The 18852-nt window shown below is 33.5% G+C and overlaps 2 protein-coding genes across 6 annotated transcripts; one reads left to right on the top strand and one right to left on the bottom strand.

The window, feature by feature from the left end:
- Positions 1 to 222: 222 nt before the first annotated feature.
- On the bottom strand, positions 223 to 4475 carry LOC11421377 (macro domain-containing protein XCC3184). Its single transcript, XM_003588429.3, has 7 exons — positions 4241 to 4475; positions 4071 to 4119; positions 2982 to 3084; positions 2387 to 2482; positions 2175 to 2249; positions 1379 to 1448; positions 223 to 663 (listed from the first exon to the last, which is right to left on the bottom strand). Exons 1-7 carry the CDS (start codon positions 4472 to 4474, stop codon positions 589 to 591), a joined length of 702 nt encoding a protein of 233 aa, XP_003588477.1. The 5' UTR covers position 4475; the 3' UTR covers positions 223 to 588.
- Positions 4476 to 6742: 2267 nt separating this feature from the next.
- Positions 6743 to 15796, top strand: LOC11429783 (uncharacterized). Of its 5 annotated transcripts, none has more exons than XM_013610232.3 (13): positions 6747 to 6940; positions 7034 to 7198; positions 9002 to 9100; positions 9208 to 9330; positions 9460 to 9528; positions 9602 to 9698; positions 9776 to 9878; positions 10683 to 10848; positions 11443 to 11556; positions 12367 to 12498; positions 14432 to 14512; positions 15029 to 15145; positions 15451 to 15796. In XM_013610232.3, exons 1-13 carry the CDS (start codon positions 6842 to 6844, stop codon positions 15538 to 15540), a joined length of 1455 nt encoding a protein of 484 aa, XP_013465686.1. In that variant the 5' UTR covers positions 6747 to 6841; the 3' UTR covers positions 15541 to 15796. The 5 variants fall into 5 exon arrangements, with proteins under 5 accessions (XP_039687612.1, XP_024631151.1, XP_013465686.1 ...); XM_013610234.3 differs by having other exon boundaries at positions 10671 to 10848; XM_003588428.4 differs by having other exon boundaries at positions 10638 to 10848.
- Positions 15797 to 18852: the final 3056 nt, after the last annotated feature.

Here is an 18852-nt window from a genome sequence, read left to right as displayed (position 1 = left end):
TGTCGTATTCACCGTCATTTTAAGAAGATATTCTAGCTTCTATTCAGCGCAAGAAGCCACAGCAGAAACAAGCAAAACGGGACATATCAGCGTCATTACTCATTAGTCTACATCACCATACTTATAAAGGTGCTCGTGTAACAGAAGTTGTAAAAATTGTCAACGACATACATATTATGAGATAAAGGACATACTTGAACAATAAAAAGTAAAAGACTAATATGCTACAACAAAATAACTTAAAGAACCCTGAAAGTAATTTTGTCTTTTATTTTACAAAACATAAGCACTAAACTTGAATAAAAATGGATCCTTTTTTTGACAAATGAAAATGGATCCTGAAACTCCATGAACACCAAAGTAGAGTAGGCTATAGATAGATGTCATTTACAATTCCAGTCTCATATCTATAGAATACTATAGCAAATCACTCTAACATTGAAGACAAGATCATGACATCTAGTAGGGTGCAATTAAGCTTACATATTTTCCTTACAAGAGAACATCTGAAATGTTATAATTATTTTCTTGCACTAGTCTGAACGACCTCGGTCTTCAATTCTGTGAACTGATAACTGAGAGGATACACTAATATTTCAGCAATTCATCCGATTTATTTAACCATGTGTCATAAATATCAGACATGAAGAGAACGAAGTGGACCTGTAACAAATATTGAACTGTAATTATGTATTCTATAAACCTCAGTAATAGAAATATGTCTTTCCTTCAAAAAACAAAAAAATAAATACCGTCTTACTAGGTACAAACCTCATCAATTATATACATCTTTTATAAAAATAAGTTAAAAAAAAAAAGGATCCATCACTCTTGAAAGCGGAATAAACCACGTAGTACTCTCATTTTTATGCAGTCATGATTCTTTTTCAATTCGTGACCCATCTTTTGAATTTTTATCTCAAACAAAATTAATATACTTTTATCTTTAATGAGATGTTCAATGAAAAGACATTTTTATTGCCCCTTGATATCCTTGATCGAATATTCGATCAAATTAGACCTAATGGAATGTTTGCAATTGCGACAAAACAACCATCAACCAATCAGATCAATTTTTGACATTTTCCCAATTGAGCTAGTATTTGAAAGTCAAAAGAAACCCAAATTGTATGGAACTATGGATTTGACTCATTTGAACCGTGTAAATCACCTTAGAGATGAAGAAGATGCATCTCAAGTTTAAAAGTCAACATACCGAACTTTTAATGAACTCGGGATTTATCAACCTTTGATCTTTCGAAAAAATGATTGCAATGTCTTACTTCTAAAGTTCAAAGGAGCCAAATCCAAATCATATACAATTCATATATAACTCAGACCAAATAAAGAAAATGGAGTAAATGGAACGTAATACTACCTCCTTGAAGTCATTTTGGAATTCTTTGATGGTAGAAATTGCTACGGTAGCAGCTTCATCGTAAGGGTATCTGAAGAATGAAGTATTAAACATTTGTGATGAAAGATTTAGTTAATATAATAACAAATCGAAGGGAAAATTATATTTGCAAGCCTGGAGACAGAATTTGTTAGGTTTGGGAACACAAATTGACCAACACAATGGTTATATATTGTCAGATATAAAAAACCACGTTCACCTAACACTTAAGCTTTTCGGATAATTGGTTCATGAAACAGTATTAAAGTTTCTATGGTCAAAAGGTCTAGAGTTCAATACTTGTAGATAGCTCTATTCTTCAAAATAATAATTAAATTTCCACATAAGGTTGAGTAAGCCTGAAGTTGACTGAAGGGATTTTGCATCAGGGTGTGTTAAGACATAAATAGCATTTATGTGCTTTCATTCGTCTAACTTAAAACTTTTCAGATAATTAGTTCGTGACACACAACACCTTCAATGGCATGCTATTGCAATATGAACTTTTTAACTGTGTTTTTCCCCTAATGAGTGGTATTTTCACTAATATTAATTTGTCACTGTCCTTTTGGCAGATCCTTAAATACAATACTCTCACAAGGCAAAAGCAAAACATAAGTCCATCCACATGCTCACTCCTAGGGAAATAACTTTTCTTTATGATTCTATCACGAAAGATAATTACATCTCAAGCCATGTACCAACCTAAAGTTTCACACCAGTGAACTGAACAAGGGGGAGGAAAAGGGGATTTCATCAACATAATAAATAAACTTACCCGTAAACACCACATGATATGGCTGGGAATGCTATATACTGAATGTTGTTCTCTTTTGCAACCCTCAAACTATTCCTGAAAAATCAAATTGATAATACAAAATTTCTCAGTCATGTGTAATAATCACAGCGAACCAAAACACAATGGAATAAACTTTTGCGAATTCAAAGATAACGAATAATAGCTTATCAAGCACAAGTTGGAAAAGCAACCTGTAAGCACTTGCCAGAGAGGCAGCAGGATTACTATCAACATCGTAGATTGGGCCAACAGTATGAATAACATGAGAAGCAGGCAGCAAGAAACCTCTGCACATCAACAAGTAAAAGGTCTATATAAAACACAAGGCAAAATTCTGCAAAGGCTTATTTTCACAAGTTTCACTTTTTAGTTTTTACCCTTATGAACCAAATAATAACACATCCGCTTATAATCAATAAGCTTAGCCAAGATAGTTATACTTTAAGTAAATTACTAATTTAACCCCGGAAATTGTAGAAGAGCTGAAATTAACAAAATTTCATAATGTTCCATGAAATTGAATATATTCGATAACATTAGTGTCTCCGTGACAATTTTAGGACCAAATTAACCAACACAGAAGGATTAATGCAATCAAGTGCTTTCAATTTCTGGGAATACTTTGGAATTTCTTTAATTGTATGAATCAAGTTGCCGAAACCCTACAACCTTAGAGTTTAGAGATTAAATTGGTCATTCACTCTTATACGTAAGCGCTTATCCCACCCAAAGATTTAAAACATACACATCAAAAGAGCTCAAATATATAAAACTATAAGAACTCACGGTGTGATCCTTGCTTCCCCTGTTGGGCAGCGAACTCCAGGCCTGACTTCTGGAACATTCCGGCATGCTCTAAGAAGATCTGGACCAGCAGCCCTATGTATGGCTGAAACCAGCATAAAAGGCGATCACTCAAAGATCATTTTCACTACCACACTAACTATAAAGCACCATGATGTACTATTTATAATCTCTTTTAATTTTAATTAAAAACTAACGAGTAAATGCCCAATTCAGTCCCTGAAGTTATAGGAATGTATCAACCTAATCCTCCACATAATCAATATTCCAAAATGATCTTTAAAATTGTAAAATACTAATCAAGTTCGTCCTTGAGACCTCATTTAGTATATGTAGAAAACTATAATGACATTAAGTTGGTAACGTCAAGAATGCATTTGAAATTAAGTGATTTGAAACTAAGTCAATAGTGTATTTGTTGATAACAAATGTCGGGATATTAATAATGTGGGAGACTAGTTGCTACACCACTACAATTTTAGGGACTAAATAGGATATTTAATGCCTGTTTAGATTGGCTTATTTGAGCCTATCTACTGGCATAAGTTCTGTGAAACATTTTGGGAGAACTTATGAAAAAAGCTTATACAATTTTCATAAGCTTTTTTCAACTTATTTTCATAAGTTCTCCAATAGAACTTATAAAAACAACTTATAGCATACACGAAAACAATTTAACTTTATTTTACCTTTTGCTGAAAAAATTGCTTAATCAAACTAACATAAGCGCTTACCATGATAAGCGCTTTTGTTGTAAGCTGCAAATAAGTTGTTTATCCAAACAGACCCTTACTAAAAAACTAATCTCAAATTTTCAAGTATATATAGAAAGAGTAATGATACGCAGACACTCATTTATTCCTACAACTGCAACACCTCACTAATCACATTAAAAATTTCGGTTAATTCAACTACATGATTAACCACAATTTCATCGTTCTAAACTCACCATATAGTACTCAGCTGAATTAAAATACAATTTTGCATGTGATTAACAAGGAGTCGCACCTGTAATGAAACTTAGGTGTCTATGAAACTTTTTTTTTTCTATAAAAATTAGAAATGATTTACCTCCATCTGCACCACCACCTCCAAGCATTCTCTCATTTGCAGGATTTACCTGTTAATATTCATATACATATACATAAATTAAATTCCACATTGTTCTATATACATTTCTTGCAGTAACAATTGAAAAAAATAAATATGAAATATGAAATAGTAAGGTAAATTTGACATACAATTGCATCAGTGGAACCATCGATGGACCATTTGGTGATATCACCTTTCTGAATGATCAAAGCGTTGGATGAAGATAATGGAAAGCGAACTACGCCGCCGTTACCGTTACTGGAAGCCATAGCTGAAGTGTTCATTGCTGATAAACGGAAGCTTCTGAGATTAACGGCGTTTGAATGTGAGGTGAGTTTCAGGGTTTTTAGCAGAAAACGGGAAGTTGTGAAAATGGTTGTCATTGAAGATTTTGTGGAAGTTTGTGTAGTTGATGAAAGGGAAAGTTTACGTTACGGAGTCGTTGTGATCTTACGTGGAGGGATCTGAGTCGTTGAACTGATTAATGAGGTGTTGAGCAGTGATACTATGGTAGACTTGCATTGGTTCATGTTGTATCTTGCCACGTGACGTCAATGCTAACTTCAAACGCATTGGTCCTTTTAATGCTCCGGTGTCCAAGTCAGTGTATGATAAGAGTGAGAGCCAAACATAGAGAGATACATGCCTTGTGAGTTTGTTAAGTGCTCATATATAGGGTCAATGAGACCATTATGTAGTAATGAGGTAGCCGTTATAGAAGAGTGTCCATAAATATGGTAAATGATAGTCGATATGACCTGCCATGACATTATAAGGCTTCTTTGAGGCAGAGAGGGTATGAGGTGAGAAGAAGATTCTACTCATTTCAACCTGTGTAGAAATGAGCCATAATTTGTGGCGGGCAAGACTTTTGATTAGTCCAGGACAACACTCTTGAATAAAAAGATCATGAACAAAAAATTTATTGACCATTAAATTTTATTCATATTTGTCATCTTGAGAGTTAAATAGATTTATAATATTATACTTATTGTCGTGTTAATCTTCTTTATCAACTTTAAGATATTATGCAACACCCTTGAATTGAAATTAACATTTCAATTGACATCATAACCTTCGTCAAAAATAATAAAATTACATCATAGTCATATTATGTTTTCTCCCAAACCCTCCATGATATCTCTTCAATTTCAATTTCTTCACCTTCTTTTATTTCTCATGTTGGAACCATTTTTGCAACCACATTCATATTCATTCCATCCTATTTCACTTGAACATACACTTTATGTGAAATTTCAAGCATGTTTGCATAAACTCTCAAGTGTATTAACTTAATTCAATTCAAATGCGTTTATATAAAAACTCATTTTAAGTATGTTTACGTAAACTCAATTCATGCACCATATGAAAATTCTTAGTTGTTAGATCTTACACAATTTCAACAAGTATGTTTAGACACTTAGTTTAAGTAAATTTAGATAAGTATATTTGCACAATCGCAATCTTAATTCAAACAAGCATATTTAGGCAAACTCACTTCAATTATAACTTATGCAAACTTAAATGAGAATTGTTGTTCCCACATTACATAAGGTTGTGCCACGCGGGTAAATGACGTTTTTGCCCCATCGGCAGTTAACTGCCGAGGAAAACCTCGGGAGTTAACTGCCGAGAAAAACTTCGGTATGTAACTGCCGAGGAAATCTGATTATGCAGGCAGTGAGCTCTGCATCATTCTAAAACATTTCCAGGTCTTTTTTCGGCCAGTTTTTACCTGTAATTAAACCAGAGCATTTCGAAAGGCAAAACAATTCATACAACATTGAAACTCGGACATAAACAAGATAAGTACAATATCTTTTACCATTGTTCATAATTTAATCAAACCGACATTTGGTTCAAATTATACAAACGTTTGAAATTCATCATAACGATTCAAATAACAAAAAAATATTGGCGCAAATACACAACTTAATTAAACAAACATTTTTGTACATTAAACTAAGTAAAAAATCCCATGAAATTAAAAATAATGTCATCAAAGTACAAATATAATATACAAATCAATGTCATGAAAACACCAAAACTAAAAAACAAGTCCTAAAAATCAAAATACTACTATTGGTCCTGGTCCTGCTGATGCTGCCTCCTCCTCGGCCTCTGGCCTCGCCTCCTGGTCAAAATCGGCGCGATCATGCTCATGACCTCCTCCTGGCCTAACTGCGCATCAGCGTAGGCAATAGCACCATTGAATATTCAATTATAAACTACATGCACTCATAAAAAATTCAATTCCTACATCAACCCTAACCACATCAAAACTACCATTTTTATTTTAAAAAAAACCTACCCAAACTAACATTATGATTACAAATGAATCAAGATACTTACTTGTAATTAAATGAAGATGATGCACTTGATTTTGCTGAAAATTCGAAATTGGAGAAGAAGTTGGTTTGAAATTTTTTTGAAGAATGAAGCAATACTCAGAAAACTGAGTTTCTGCTTCTGTTATGTTCAATTTGCATCGACAGTTAACTGCCGAGGAAATCCTCGGCACCTAACTGCCGTCGGTTTACTAAAAGTTTGACAATTAACTGGCCAATGACATTTTGGTAAATATTGGCGCAACCTTATCAAATGTGTAAACAACAATTCTTAACTTAAATCAAGTTAGTTTGCCCAAAGTCACGCACGTGCAATAACAATTTGACCTTTGGGATAACAAAAAAAAAACTTGCTTTTTTCTTCTTCTTCTTCTTTGCCTCCGATCGGAAAACAGGAAAACGATGGGGAGGTCCCGATTAGATGCGCTCGTGTCCGTTTTCGTTACGGTGCACCCGCACGAATCCTCTGCTCTTCTCCATTCCTTCTTTTGCTTCTTCTTCGTGAGTTTCTCATCTCAATGCCATTCATGTAATGATGTTACTTTCACATTCTTCTTCTTCCGTTTAACTAACCTTTTCAATTTCGTATTGCAGATTTTGAGTGCTTATTTCGTAGTTTTACCTTTGCGTGACGAAGGTGCAATTTCGTTAGGACTATCAAATCTACCTGAATTGTTTATAGGTTCATTGTTGCTCACCGTCATTGCCACGCCGTTTACATCACTCGTCTTCTCTCTTCCTAATCTCTCTAAAAACAAGGTCTCGTTTTATTTTATCACATTTCTTTATTCTTTTAATTCAATTTTCATCATTCATATAAATCGCGCCACACCGATAATAATTTGAGAAAATGGAAGTAAAAACTGGAAGTGATTGGTCTTAATATGTATTAGTATCAGACAGATAACGTGTTTAGACACGCATGAGTGGAACTGAGAGTTAGAAGCGATTGAATGTAATTATATATGTCCGTAGTAATTTGAGAAAATGGAAGTTATAGTTAGAAACGATTGAGTGTAATCATATGTGTCACATATCATATGGCATGTATGAGACATGTCTTCAATATGAAGTCTCAATACTACATATCATATGAACATTTTTTGATTTTATTTTGAATTTTAGCTAACAACTTTATCCATTCACCCTTCGTAGAATGCTTTAGCATCTAATCAATCAAATGTATCATAGAGTAATGACATAGGATCATAGGAACAATCACTTTAACACTCTTTTTGACACTCACTCTATTATTGAGTGAAATCATATCATATAGGTCCTACCATGTTATGTGAGACAAATTTTTATAATTGTGGGACCCATGTCAATAAAAGAGTGAGTGTTGGAAAAAGAGTGTTAAATTGAGTGTTCTTAACTTCTTAACACTCCTAATGTTTGCTTGTATTGAAAGCTTGATTGCACTTGCTGTCTATTGTTATTGTACTCAACTTGGTCCACTTTGCACAAAGACATTAATAAGGAAACTAGTTTGTAGATTGCAAGGTTCTTTAACAATCTTAGCTAGGGATCAAGTGTACTAAATTCCTAGGAATTAAAGGGAGTTAATTTTGGACATAAATAGATTCGGTGACTTAGTTGGAGATTTAAATTATCATCTAGTTACTCAATTAGACATCTCATTTGTAGCCAGAGTGCTCAGTTAGTTCCTTAATGCACTTTGTGGAGGGCATCAATGCACAATGATATACATCATAAAGTACGATGAAGGAGCTCCATGAAAAGAACATGTTTATCAAGATAATTGTTACACTTGGATTATTGAATATTCAAATATTGATTGAAGTATTTGAATGGTTTCATAGAATGTCAATTTCTAGGTACTTTGTATTTGTTGCAAAAAACTTGGGGCCAGTTTACTTTGCAAAATCATTTTTTGTTTTCATTTTCTAGAATGCGTGTTCATTTTAACTTCTTAATAAGAAGATAAAAGGCTTTTGAAGTGGGTCAATGTGATGAAGAGAAGATAAAATGCTAGTTAGGAAAGATTCAGTTTCAAAAATAATGAAAACAGTTTTTTTTTGTTGACATTTTCACTGTTTTCTAAAATGCAAGACACGTGTTCACTTCAAAGTCACTTTTTTCCTTATTAACAAGCAAAACTAACACAAATTTTAAGAAATGAAAATAAAAAAAGTTTTTCACAAAGTAAACAGTCCCTTAATATCCTGAAGAATTAAGAATCAAAATATTTGTTTCAACTTCAAGAATGGAAACAAAATACCAGGCCATGGCTTTTACCTATTCATAAAACTGCACGAGTCACGACACAATAATACATGTGAAATATTGATACGATAACATGTATTTTTTTTAAACCAACCATTTAGATGTAATATTTTGAACTAGGATCTGAATCATTGTAATAATTTGTTGTTTGTTCCAATAAATAAGAGAAAATCAAATTCATTATGTTAATATGCATTCATATTAACTATTTAGTCTGTTTCGTCATAAAAAATGAATTTGAAAAACGATATATAATGGTTATTAGTTAATGTTTACTTGCATGTCATTCTGTAATGATGCCTTTTGAAATTCCAGGCTTTGGTTTTCATACACAGGTTCTTCAGTGTATCACTCATAGTGTTCTTTATTCTATGGCACTATTCATCAGCTGGATCTTCGACGTCCAATTTGATCGTAAGACAAGAATATATCTGGAAGTTGTTTGTTGCAGTGTAGATATTTAGCTCAATATTATTTGTATTAAGATTGCGTTAAATTGGATTTTCTTTTCCTACTCCTAGGGGTCCACTGCTTTGACCTCGAAAGATGCAAAACTTGGTGATCAAGGCAGTCTTGCATCATCAGTTAGCTGGGATAACCGTGGATGGTTTTATATCTCTGTCCGTATAGGATTGTTTCTTTGGGTATGGCTTATAGTGATTTTATTCTCCTTTTTTTGGTATCGATGTATAAATTTGATTTCATTCTTCTGCTTGCTTGCTTCCAAAGATACTTCTGTGATATAAATTTATTTTTTATTTTTGTGTGAGAAGGTTGCTTTGCTTAATCTAATTACACTTTCTTCAACTTGGGCAAGGGTAATTGACGTAATGGACAACGAGGTTTGTTTACTGCTGGATAGTTTTTGTTTTAATTTGGCTTGTTTTGGGTCCACTTAACATTCTCTGGGTTCAGTCAGGTTCAAGATTATTTGGGTTTATTGGTGCTGGTGCCACCCTTGGACAACTTTGTGGATCACTGTTTGCCACTGGAATGGCTTTTGTTGGTCCATGTAAGTTTGCATGTCCCTATACAACCATTTATTGCTTGGTTTCACTTTGTTTAACATCAATATCCTGTCTTTTGCAGTCTTACTTTTGTTTGCTGCTTTGTTGATGGAACTTGCGGCTCAGACATCAAGAGGGATAAATTGCGATACATCTCATGTTGAAGAAGAACTGTCTCCCATTAGGTTATTCGTTTATTCTTTTCTTCATAGTTATATGAATAAAAAATAGAGACGCATTTGAGATGGTCCATAACTCATTTTTATTTGGATGCAAAATTTAACCTCCAAGAAAAATTTACAGTATGTAACTAAACTAGGCATCAAACTCTAGGCGTACATCCTACATAGATAACTATCCTACACTTCTGGTTTATTGGGTGGGTAACCCTAATTCAAGTTAATCAAAGATTGTAACAAAAGCAACTTGGCCCTTTTCAAAGAGGCGTGTTTGCCGACTCTGAATGTGAGAATGAATCAAAGAAAGCAGAGCTTTATTGATGAAATCTCTGCAAATTTATCAACGGTATATAGGCTCTGAGATAAAGCGATCAAGATGCAGAACAAAGATGGTAATAAAGATTTGTTTTCTCGCACCAGGACATATCATTGTCTCGTCTGTCCTTCCGTTTCACTCTTCAGAAATCACACTTACCTCCTAACTAACTACCTCAACCCCCTTTTATTTCTAATTACACATCAGCATTTTGACTGTCTATTAGACAATTACTCGCTGCCACTATGTTCCCTATTCTTGTAGCGTATCATATTTAATTGGAGACCTATAATAGTGCACAAGTAATTTCCAGCTCTACCCCCCCACCCAGAGGGAAGTCAGAAAAATGTTAATTATGGGTATCATGGAGATCATGCATCTCATTAAATAATTTTTTTTAGAAAATGTACTGTGCCACACAATACATAATTATTTATTTTGAATTTTAGAGAATCTGATTCCAACCCTGAAAATGAGGCTAGTGAGATTGACAGGACTGAACACACTCTAAAAGGTTCCCCAAAGTCATCCGCTTTAGTGAAGCATAATGTTTGGCCCATATTGGAAGGACTCTGGCTTATACTGTCATCAACCTACCTCTTGCATATATCATTGTTCATCTGGCTGAGTGCAGTTGTCTCTTCATTCTTCTATTTCCAGGTTAGGTGATCTTTTGTCCTATAAGACATCTTTGGTAATCATTATCTGCATCTCTGTTCTTACAAAATGGTATAAAGCTCTATTGCCTCCAGATCTGCTTCTGTTTTGCCGTGTTTTCTATGTTTTGTGTCTGGTTGTCGTGGGTTGTAACCACTTGGTCTTATTCCAGTATCATTTGCTTCGTTTTATGCTCAGGCTAGGATAGGTGGTATTTAGTTGGGTCCATTTGGCATGATTTATTTCTGTCTAGCTGAAAGACCATCAGTAAGCTTGAACTTTTGCAGTGTTAAAATATTTACACTTGTTAAACTCCAATTTGGTACTTAACTAGGCTCACATTAAGTAAGATTACAATTAGCCCCTTGATTGCATCCTTTGATTTATTGTGATCAAGCTATAAATAAGAATACCAATGAGCAACCGATGCATTTGATTTCTTTCATACACTTTTAAAAAGAAAAGTTATGTTCGTCTTCGGATGATCAATCCCTGAAGTCGTCTTTATTGCCATGCTATGTGTTTTAAGATGACTCTTTGAACCTGTATACATCTCTAAAAGGTATTTCTTCTGATGTTTTCCACTTGTGATTGCAGAAAGTGAGTGTGATTGCCAGCACAGTTACTAGCTCTCTTGGAAGGAGAAAATTGTTTGCCGAGATAAATAGCTTTATTGCTGTTTTTATTCTTATTGGACAACTAACATTAACAGTAAGCTTTTTCAAAAAATGACATTTTATGCTTGGATTTGGACATTCTTTTAGAGTTGGGTTTGGACATCAGCTTTGATATTGATATTGATATAACACTTGAAAAAGTTAAAAGGATTTGATATTGCTTTGAATTTTCTTTTGTGCTAACATGATATATAGGAATTAAAGTGTACCGACAGTTTTGGTGAATAGACTAGACTACTATAATAAGTACACAATTTGATAATTGGCTTTTATTGTGTAAACGAACTGCTATAATAAGGATACCAATTGATAATTAGATTTTTGCCATTCCTACAGTGCGCTAGCATTATTTTATTTTGCTTTCTCGTTCAAGTGGTAGGAGAGGTGTTAGCCTAAAAAACCACACATCTGCAGTAGCTCTTGAGAAGGAGGAAAATGAAAGAGTACATGAGTGAGTTCGTGTATTACACAACAAAGCCACACACAAACACTTGAATACATAATCAGATTAATGTTACCCATCTGAAAGGTTGAAATACATGAAGATTTCTATGAACTTGCTTGATTGAAATTGCATATTGTTATTTCATAGACTTGAGGGAATAATTACTACTTTATATTTTTCAAAAAAGAAGGAATTACATTTATAGCTGAACTGCTCCCTAAACCCTTTTTATTTCAAATTCTACATTAACCATTTCCAATTAGTAATATTCTCAGCAATAGTAGTAACGAAATGTATCATTGTGGTAGTTTTTCTTATTTGCTGGTTATATTGTTGTTGCATAACTCCAATATGATCACTTCGTATATCTCTTCATTAATTTTTCTTTATCTTGTGCAGGGGCGCATTCTTACTGTTGCTGGGGTTACTGCAGCTATATGCTCAACTCCTTTTGTTGGCTTCTTAAATTTAGCAGCTCTAGCTCTTTGGCCAGATTGGATGGTGGTGGCTATTTGTGAGACACTGAGAAAGGTTGTCTTCTACAACTTACAAACAGTTCTTGCTTTTTTAATAAAAATATACAATATTTAACTATGCTTCAAATTCGCAACATGTAATATTTATCTAGGTTCAATGCTATAGATTGCAATTTTAATTACTTTTGATTCTTTCTTTTTGTTCTTTTATAGCATGCCTTAGTTTCCGTAAAGTCCTAGCCTGTTGTTGATTTCAATTGCTAAAGTTTAGGGATTCAGATACTTATTCCCTTTTATTGACATATATTCAATTCTTTGTTATTAGAGCTCTCTGGTCGATCCCTCCCTTTATTTTGCCTCAGCTGTCCTTTCAGTTTGGGGCTAGAGCTGCTGTGAGCACTGGCCCATTGTGAGTAGTCGTCTAGTGTCAAAGGTGACATTTCCATCCATCTAAGAAGCAGCCAACTGGCCTTCTCTTTCTGTATTCTTGCCAAAGCTTGGTTCACACTGTCTTCCTGTCACTGCCAGACCTCGCAACCGGTATCACCCTGGTTGTCAGCACTCCTTGGTTCTGCTTTGCCACAGTTTGGTCGTTGCAGCCTGCAGTCATTTGCCTGGTTCCCTGTTCCCTAATTGGGATATATCGGGTTTGGTTTGGCTTCTCTGCTTTTCTGTTTTCCAGACCTGTGTTTACTTTCTCGTGGCTGAATGTCCCAAGACTGGTATTGATAATGGAGAAAGCTAAATATATTATTTTTTTATTCTCCAATGTATAACGCCAAAAGACTACAATATATATATATATATATATATATATATATATATATAGTGATTTGCTAGAACACACCCACTAGTTTTTATGTGGGAGTGTTTTAGCAAGCTACACCTTAAGGTGTATTTAACTACTTTTTAGTTATAACTTGCTAAAACACACCTTCTAAAAAATAAGTGGGTGTATCCTAGCAAATGCCTATAGGAGTTGCTAACATACACCCACTTATTTTTTAGAAGGTGTGTGTTGGAAATCCCGCCCTGAATATGAGGGGGTGGGTTGGTAATTCCACCTTAAAATTGCGATGCGATCTGCCCCAAGTTGCCTTATGTTGGCTTGTCTTTGAGGGGGTGGATTTAGTCCCACATCGGTTAGATTGGAAGCTTGATCAGAGTTTATAAAGAGGAAGCTGAGGGGGTGGATTTAGTCCCACATCGGTTAGATTGGAAGCTTGATCAGAGTTTATAAAGAGGAAGCACTCCTCACCTTACAAGCCGGTTTTGTAAGGATGAGTTAGGCCCCAAAATTTCAACAGTGTGTTTTAGGAACATTCACCTTAAGGTGTATTTAACAACTTTTTAGTTATATCTTTGCTAAAATACACCTTAATAAAAACTAGTGGGTGTATCCTAGCAAACCCCATATATATATATATATATATATATATATATATATAGACTAAGGCTCAGAAATTCTATTAACTGCAGTTATCCTAATATTAAGTAAATAAAATCTAGAAATAATTCCCTAAAATACAACAACTGGTCACTCCATGGTTGAATCATCAGAAAGGAATTTGATTTTCTTTACAAATTTGGGCTTTCGTACCATCACCACCAAAGAGTTGAATGGAAAGAACGGCTTGGATCAACATGTAGTTCTTAGAACAGTGTCTTTTTAAGTATGTCGGATAAGTTATAATTGTAATAAGTGTAGCCTATATGCCATAGCTTGAAGGGAAGTATTAGAATTTTGTATTACTATACAGGTTTGTTGTGTGATATATAATAATGATTTAGGAATTTGTTTTTTTGGTTATAAATATTGTGTTTTTGCTTTCATTTTTCAGCATATATTTATTTCTTGGCTTTAAACAGTTTTCTTGTTGATTATATTCATCTTTTGAAGAAATTCATAAGTCTGACCCTGTGTGTAATAAACGAGCACATTGTTTATGTTTTGTGTGTATTCATATTCATGTTCTAAAATTTTGCAGGTTGTTACATATGTTGTTACAAGGCCAGGAAGAGAACTTCTATTTGTTGTTGTTTCGGAGGATGAAAAGTATAAAGCTAAAGTATGACCATCATTTTTGTTTGAGCTTTCTTTCCGTCCTAAAGGTTAAACGAAGTAGTTGTTGTAGATCTTGGGCTTGTAGAAGCACATAGGCACAGCCACAAGTGAATTTGCAAAATGGCAATTTAGTCCCTTAAATTGAAAATATTAGTCAATTTGATCCCTTTTCCGAATATACAACCACAATTTAAAGGTTCTAGGTTTTCCTTGATGAAGCAAGAAACTGTTCAAGGCAATATGTAGTTCTTTCATTGGTTTTGTTGAGTGTTTTCTAAAGAGGTACTTTGGCGAAGAGACCATGTTTTATAATTTAAGAGATTAAATTTTCATTTTGCAAATTACAGGGACTAAATTGTCTGACTCTCACAACTTCAATGACTAAAATGTTGCTTACATAGCTATGTACTATTTTCATTTTGAAGCCAACCAACGTGTTCACTGCCACAACATTTTAATATGCTACATTTTTAGGGAATTTCCTCATAAGTACATTAAATGAACATACATGTTGATGCAGATATGCATAGATGTGCTGGTTCAAAGACTTGGAGATGCTGCAGCAGCTGGAATGTATAAAATGCTATTTGGTACCCAAAACGGAAGCCCGTCAACTGCTGCCCTTTATGGACTTCCGGTACGTGTGAACTTATCATTCTATCAATCTCCTCTCAAATAGCAGTGTTGGTTAATAAAAGAAAAAAAGTGTAGAAAAAAGAAATAGATTGGCAGTATATCATCAAAAACTAGTATAATTATTAGCTCAAATAGTCATAGTTATTCCTCATTAATTTGGCTTTCCTGGTACATTGCTACTTTACACTAATACTACTATTTTTTCACTCTTTTTTTATTTTTTTTATTTTTTTTATTTTTATGTTTTAATCTTATACACTGTATGTTCAATCTGATGGTATTCATCTAATTACTGCTTTATACCAGGTTTGTTTGCTGTGGATAATCACAGCATTCTTTTTGGGCCGTAGGCAAGCTCAACTTTCGAAGGAAAATTTGAGATTGAATGTACAGTGAGTGAACTATAATGGGTGATGGGTCGAACAAATGAAAAATGCATGAGCTGGATCGTGTACGAGAAAGTCGAGCTTCTGAGATAAAAGCTAACATGGTATGTTCTCCCAAATTCTTTCAAGCATTCCTTCTGTGCGGGTAATTGGAGGAATTTTGATGTAAAGTGACACACTGTAATAACATAAATTGATATATGGTGCTGGATTATTTTAAATATTTATTCAAGAAATTTTGAGAGTAAAGTTCGGTGTTTATTTAATTAATGTTCATGCCTATATTTAAGGATAGAGCTGTGTTATTTTGACAGAAAATGGGACTACTAGTTTTGACAATAATTTAGATGGTTAATACAATTTAAATATATGACTAATTATGTTTAGTAGATGATTAATGAATATAAGCAGATGCTGCAACTCATTAATAATCATCTGCAGAACACAATTAACCAAAATTTTGAATGTCATTAACCACAATTTTTAGGTGTATATTTGAACACAAAGTATGGTCAATATATATCATGTAGTATATTTGAAAACCTCAAAAACGTCATATTTGAACATTACTATAATTATTATAATCAGTATGTCGTATATTTGAATTCTTGAAAACTGTGGTTAATGGTGTACAAATGGGTGATTAACGAGTTAAGACACCTTGTTATATTGATTATCAATCTATTGAACTTGTTATATTGATTATCCATCTATAACATCCTAGAGAAATGCTAGATCACACCTATAATTATTATAATCAGTATGTCGTATATTTGAATTCTTGAAAACTGTGGTTAATGGTGTACAAATGGGTGATTAACGAGTTAAGACACCTTATTATATTGATTATCCATCTATTGAACTTGTTATATTGATTATCTATCTATAACATCCTAGAGAAATGCTAGGTCACACCTACTAACACATTCTTTTAACACGTCTAATTATAATTTGCCATGTTGTCCACTTTTTTAATTCACTTTATATAACTGTTTTGATCTTTATAGCTTTACAATTTATTTTAAATTTTATTATTAAATCAAATATTAACTTTTCATCTTCTTTGTTGAACCTCCCACATACATAGACTCTATAGGTTCTCTCGCAGATTGTCATCTGTAAAAAAAAAAAAAAAATGGTTGCTTTCACCCAATTGAAAAGCATAGAATTGTTTAATAATCGTCCTCCAAAATTTATCCCATGCACTTATAACACCCATGTATGCAGCAATAAGATGAACATGATAAATGAGCTTCAAAAGAGAGCTAATCTGAATCTGCTTGTTCATTGTCCTCCTAATTTTGTTCTTCCAGTGTTGAATTTGCTTACTATATTGAATGGCTAGAAACAAAGTAGAAGTATACCAATTGGAAACATGTTCTTGGGAGAAAAAAGAATCCCCCCTTTGGATAAATTCTGCAACAAAAAATAACAATCCAATTAAAAAGACGATAGAGACGAGACAGTTCAGATCGATGAAAATTACGACAAAGCTTGCACGCAACAAATCAAAAGGAGCCACGGATAAATTGGAATAAAATAGAATTGAGATGGCTAACAAAAGAAATCAGAAATGGGATCAAAATAAAACAAAGACGAGATGGGTCAGTTCAAATGGAGATGTGACGAATAAGGAGCATGGAGCTTTTTGTTTTGTTTTGTTTTGCTTTTCTTCTTATTTCAAAACCATAATGTTGGAGAAGACGAGTTGCAATCAATTGACTCCAAAAAAAAAAGTTCATTAGAGAGTTGTATTGGTAAATGAATTGAAATAAGGAAATGGTGTGGATAACTTGTGATGTGTTAAAGGAGTGTGTTAAAATATGTAATCCTAACATTTCTCTAACCTCTTGTTTCACTAATGTCATCCAAATTATTGTCAAGTTTTGTTGTCAAATTTATGTCAAAATATATTTCACTCAAATACATGTTTTGGATGGAATGAAGTGGGGTGTATAATGAAATATGATAACAATAATGCTACAATAGTATCAATCATTGGCACATTTTCAAGATTATTCTAATTCATTCCACTCTATACCACTCATCCAAACATGACATAAAAGCCATACCCTGCCTTCACCATGCATCCATTGAATGGAAAACATAGTAGTTGGTTTTCGAATCAAGGAAAGGGGAGTCGCTGGTTTATGTTGGTCTAGTTAAGTTACACGGTCAATCGAGTAGGCGGATCAAACTAACCCATTGGTTTCTGGTTTGACTGGCTTGTCTGCGGCTGTTTATAAAACACTACTATGAACACTGTTTTGAAACTCATTGCCCATGCATATCATCATCATCATCATCATATATATTATCTTGGGAAGGAAACTACACAATCTCAATCAATGAAGAACAAACAAGTCAACAAAAGAGAAAACAATATCTTGTTTACGGCTACCTCTAAAGAAACGCAAAAGTGCAAGATCATTATGTTACTCATCACCACATGATAAATGGAAACATAAATCGAAATTCAAACTTAATTTAAAAAAAACGTATTAAATTCAAATTTTATTTAATATTTCATTCTCAACCATGTAACAAAAGATGAGTTTGTTGTACCAAGGAGTTGTATGGCATGTAAGGTCTTACGTGTAAATTGCCACCATTTTTAATTATTCCCATATAATTTTAAAAACTGTAACCTCACCCTAGTTTTTTTCTGACATTGATAACACTGTTTCGCCCTGTTTCATCTTCTTCTTTTCTTTGGCATCGTTGGTTTTTCTTTTTGTGAAACAAACTGTTATAAACAACTCAATTCACAAACATTCAATTTATCTATCCATCCAACTTCTACGAATAGAACAGTGAATCGATATCTCCAACCTTCCATCTAGAAACAGCGGTGATCACCATCTCATCCTCTCCAGGTGGTTTTATTTCTTCTATTTTGTTCAATTGTTTGTCTAATTCAAATATATTGCTATTGATGCTTGTTAATGGTTGAAAAAAATGTTTAACATCTCAATTTTGATTTCACTCACCGTAACGATGAATGTTTGAGTTATTGATGTAAATTATGATTCAGAATGATGAATCCCATGTGCCTAATTCAAAAGGTTTTCTAAACCTAATTTACAAATTCTACGTAGATTACAGTTCAGAATCAATTGTCTTTTTGTAAATAACATTTTAGAATTGGGCATTCAGAAAAAGTTGCTAGTTATATAGTATGTTGATACCTTATGTTTTGAAATTTGCATGGGTGACATGGAAGCAATTCTATGAAACTGAGATTTTCATTTACTTTCAACTCACATATTTTATTTATTTTGTTGAAAGAATTTTCATCATAAGTACTATTAGACAAGGGTGC

The sequence above is a fragment of the Medicago truncatula genome, chromosome 1, assembly GCF_003473485.1.
Source record: "Medicago truncatula cultivar Jemalong A17 chromosome 1, MtrunA17r5.0-ANR, whole genome shotgun sequence".
In the NCBI taxonomy this organism is placed as follows: Eukaryota; Viridiplantae; Streptophyta; class Magnoliopsida; order Fabales; family Fabaceae; genus Medicago; species Medicago truncatula.
Note: the sequence above shows the minus strand (reverse complement) of the source record. Positions and strands in the feature narration are given on the sequence as shown.

Coding starts and splice junctions, on each gene's coding strand:
- LOC11429783 (XM_003588428.4), top strand. CDS start 6,842: ATGGGGAGGTCCCGATTAGATGCGCTCGTGTCCGTTTTCGTTACGGTG. Junction 9,879..10,637: donor GAAGAACTGTCTCCCATTAG/GTTATTCGTTTA, acceptor TTTGAATTTTAG/AGAATCTGATTCCAACCCTG. Junction 11,557..12,366: donor TTGGACAACTAACATTAACA/GTAAGCTTTTTC, acceptor TATCTTGTGCAG/GGGCGCATTCTTACTGTTGC.
- LOC11421377 (XM_003588429.3), bottom strand. CDS start 4,474: ATGACAACCATTTTCACAACTTCCCGTTTTCTGCTAAAAACCCTGAAA. Junction 2,483..2,981: donor GGGGAAGCAAGGATCACACC/GTGAGTTCTTAT, acceptor GTTGATGTGCAG/AGGTTTCTTGCTGCCTGCTT. Junction 1,449..2,174: donor ATATCATGTGGTGTTTACGG/GTAAGTTTATTT, acceptor TTCATTCTTCAG/ATACCCTTACGATGAAGCTG.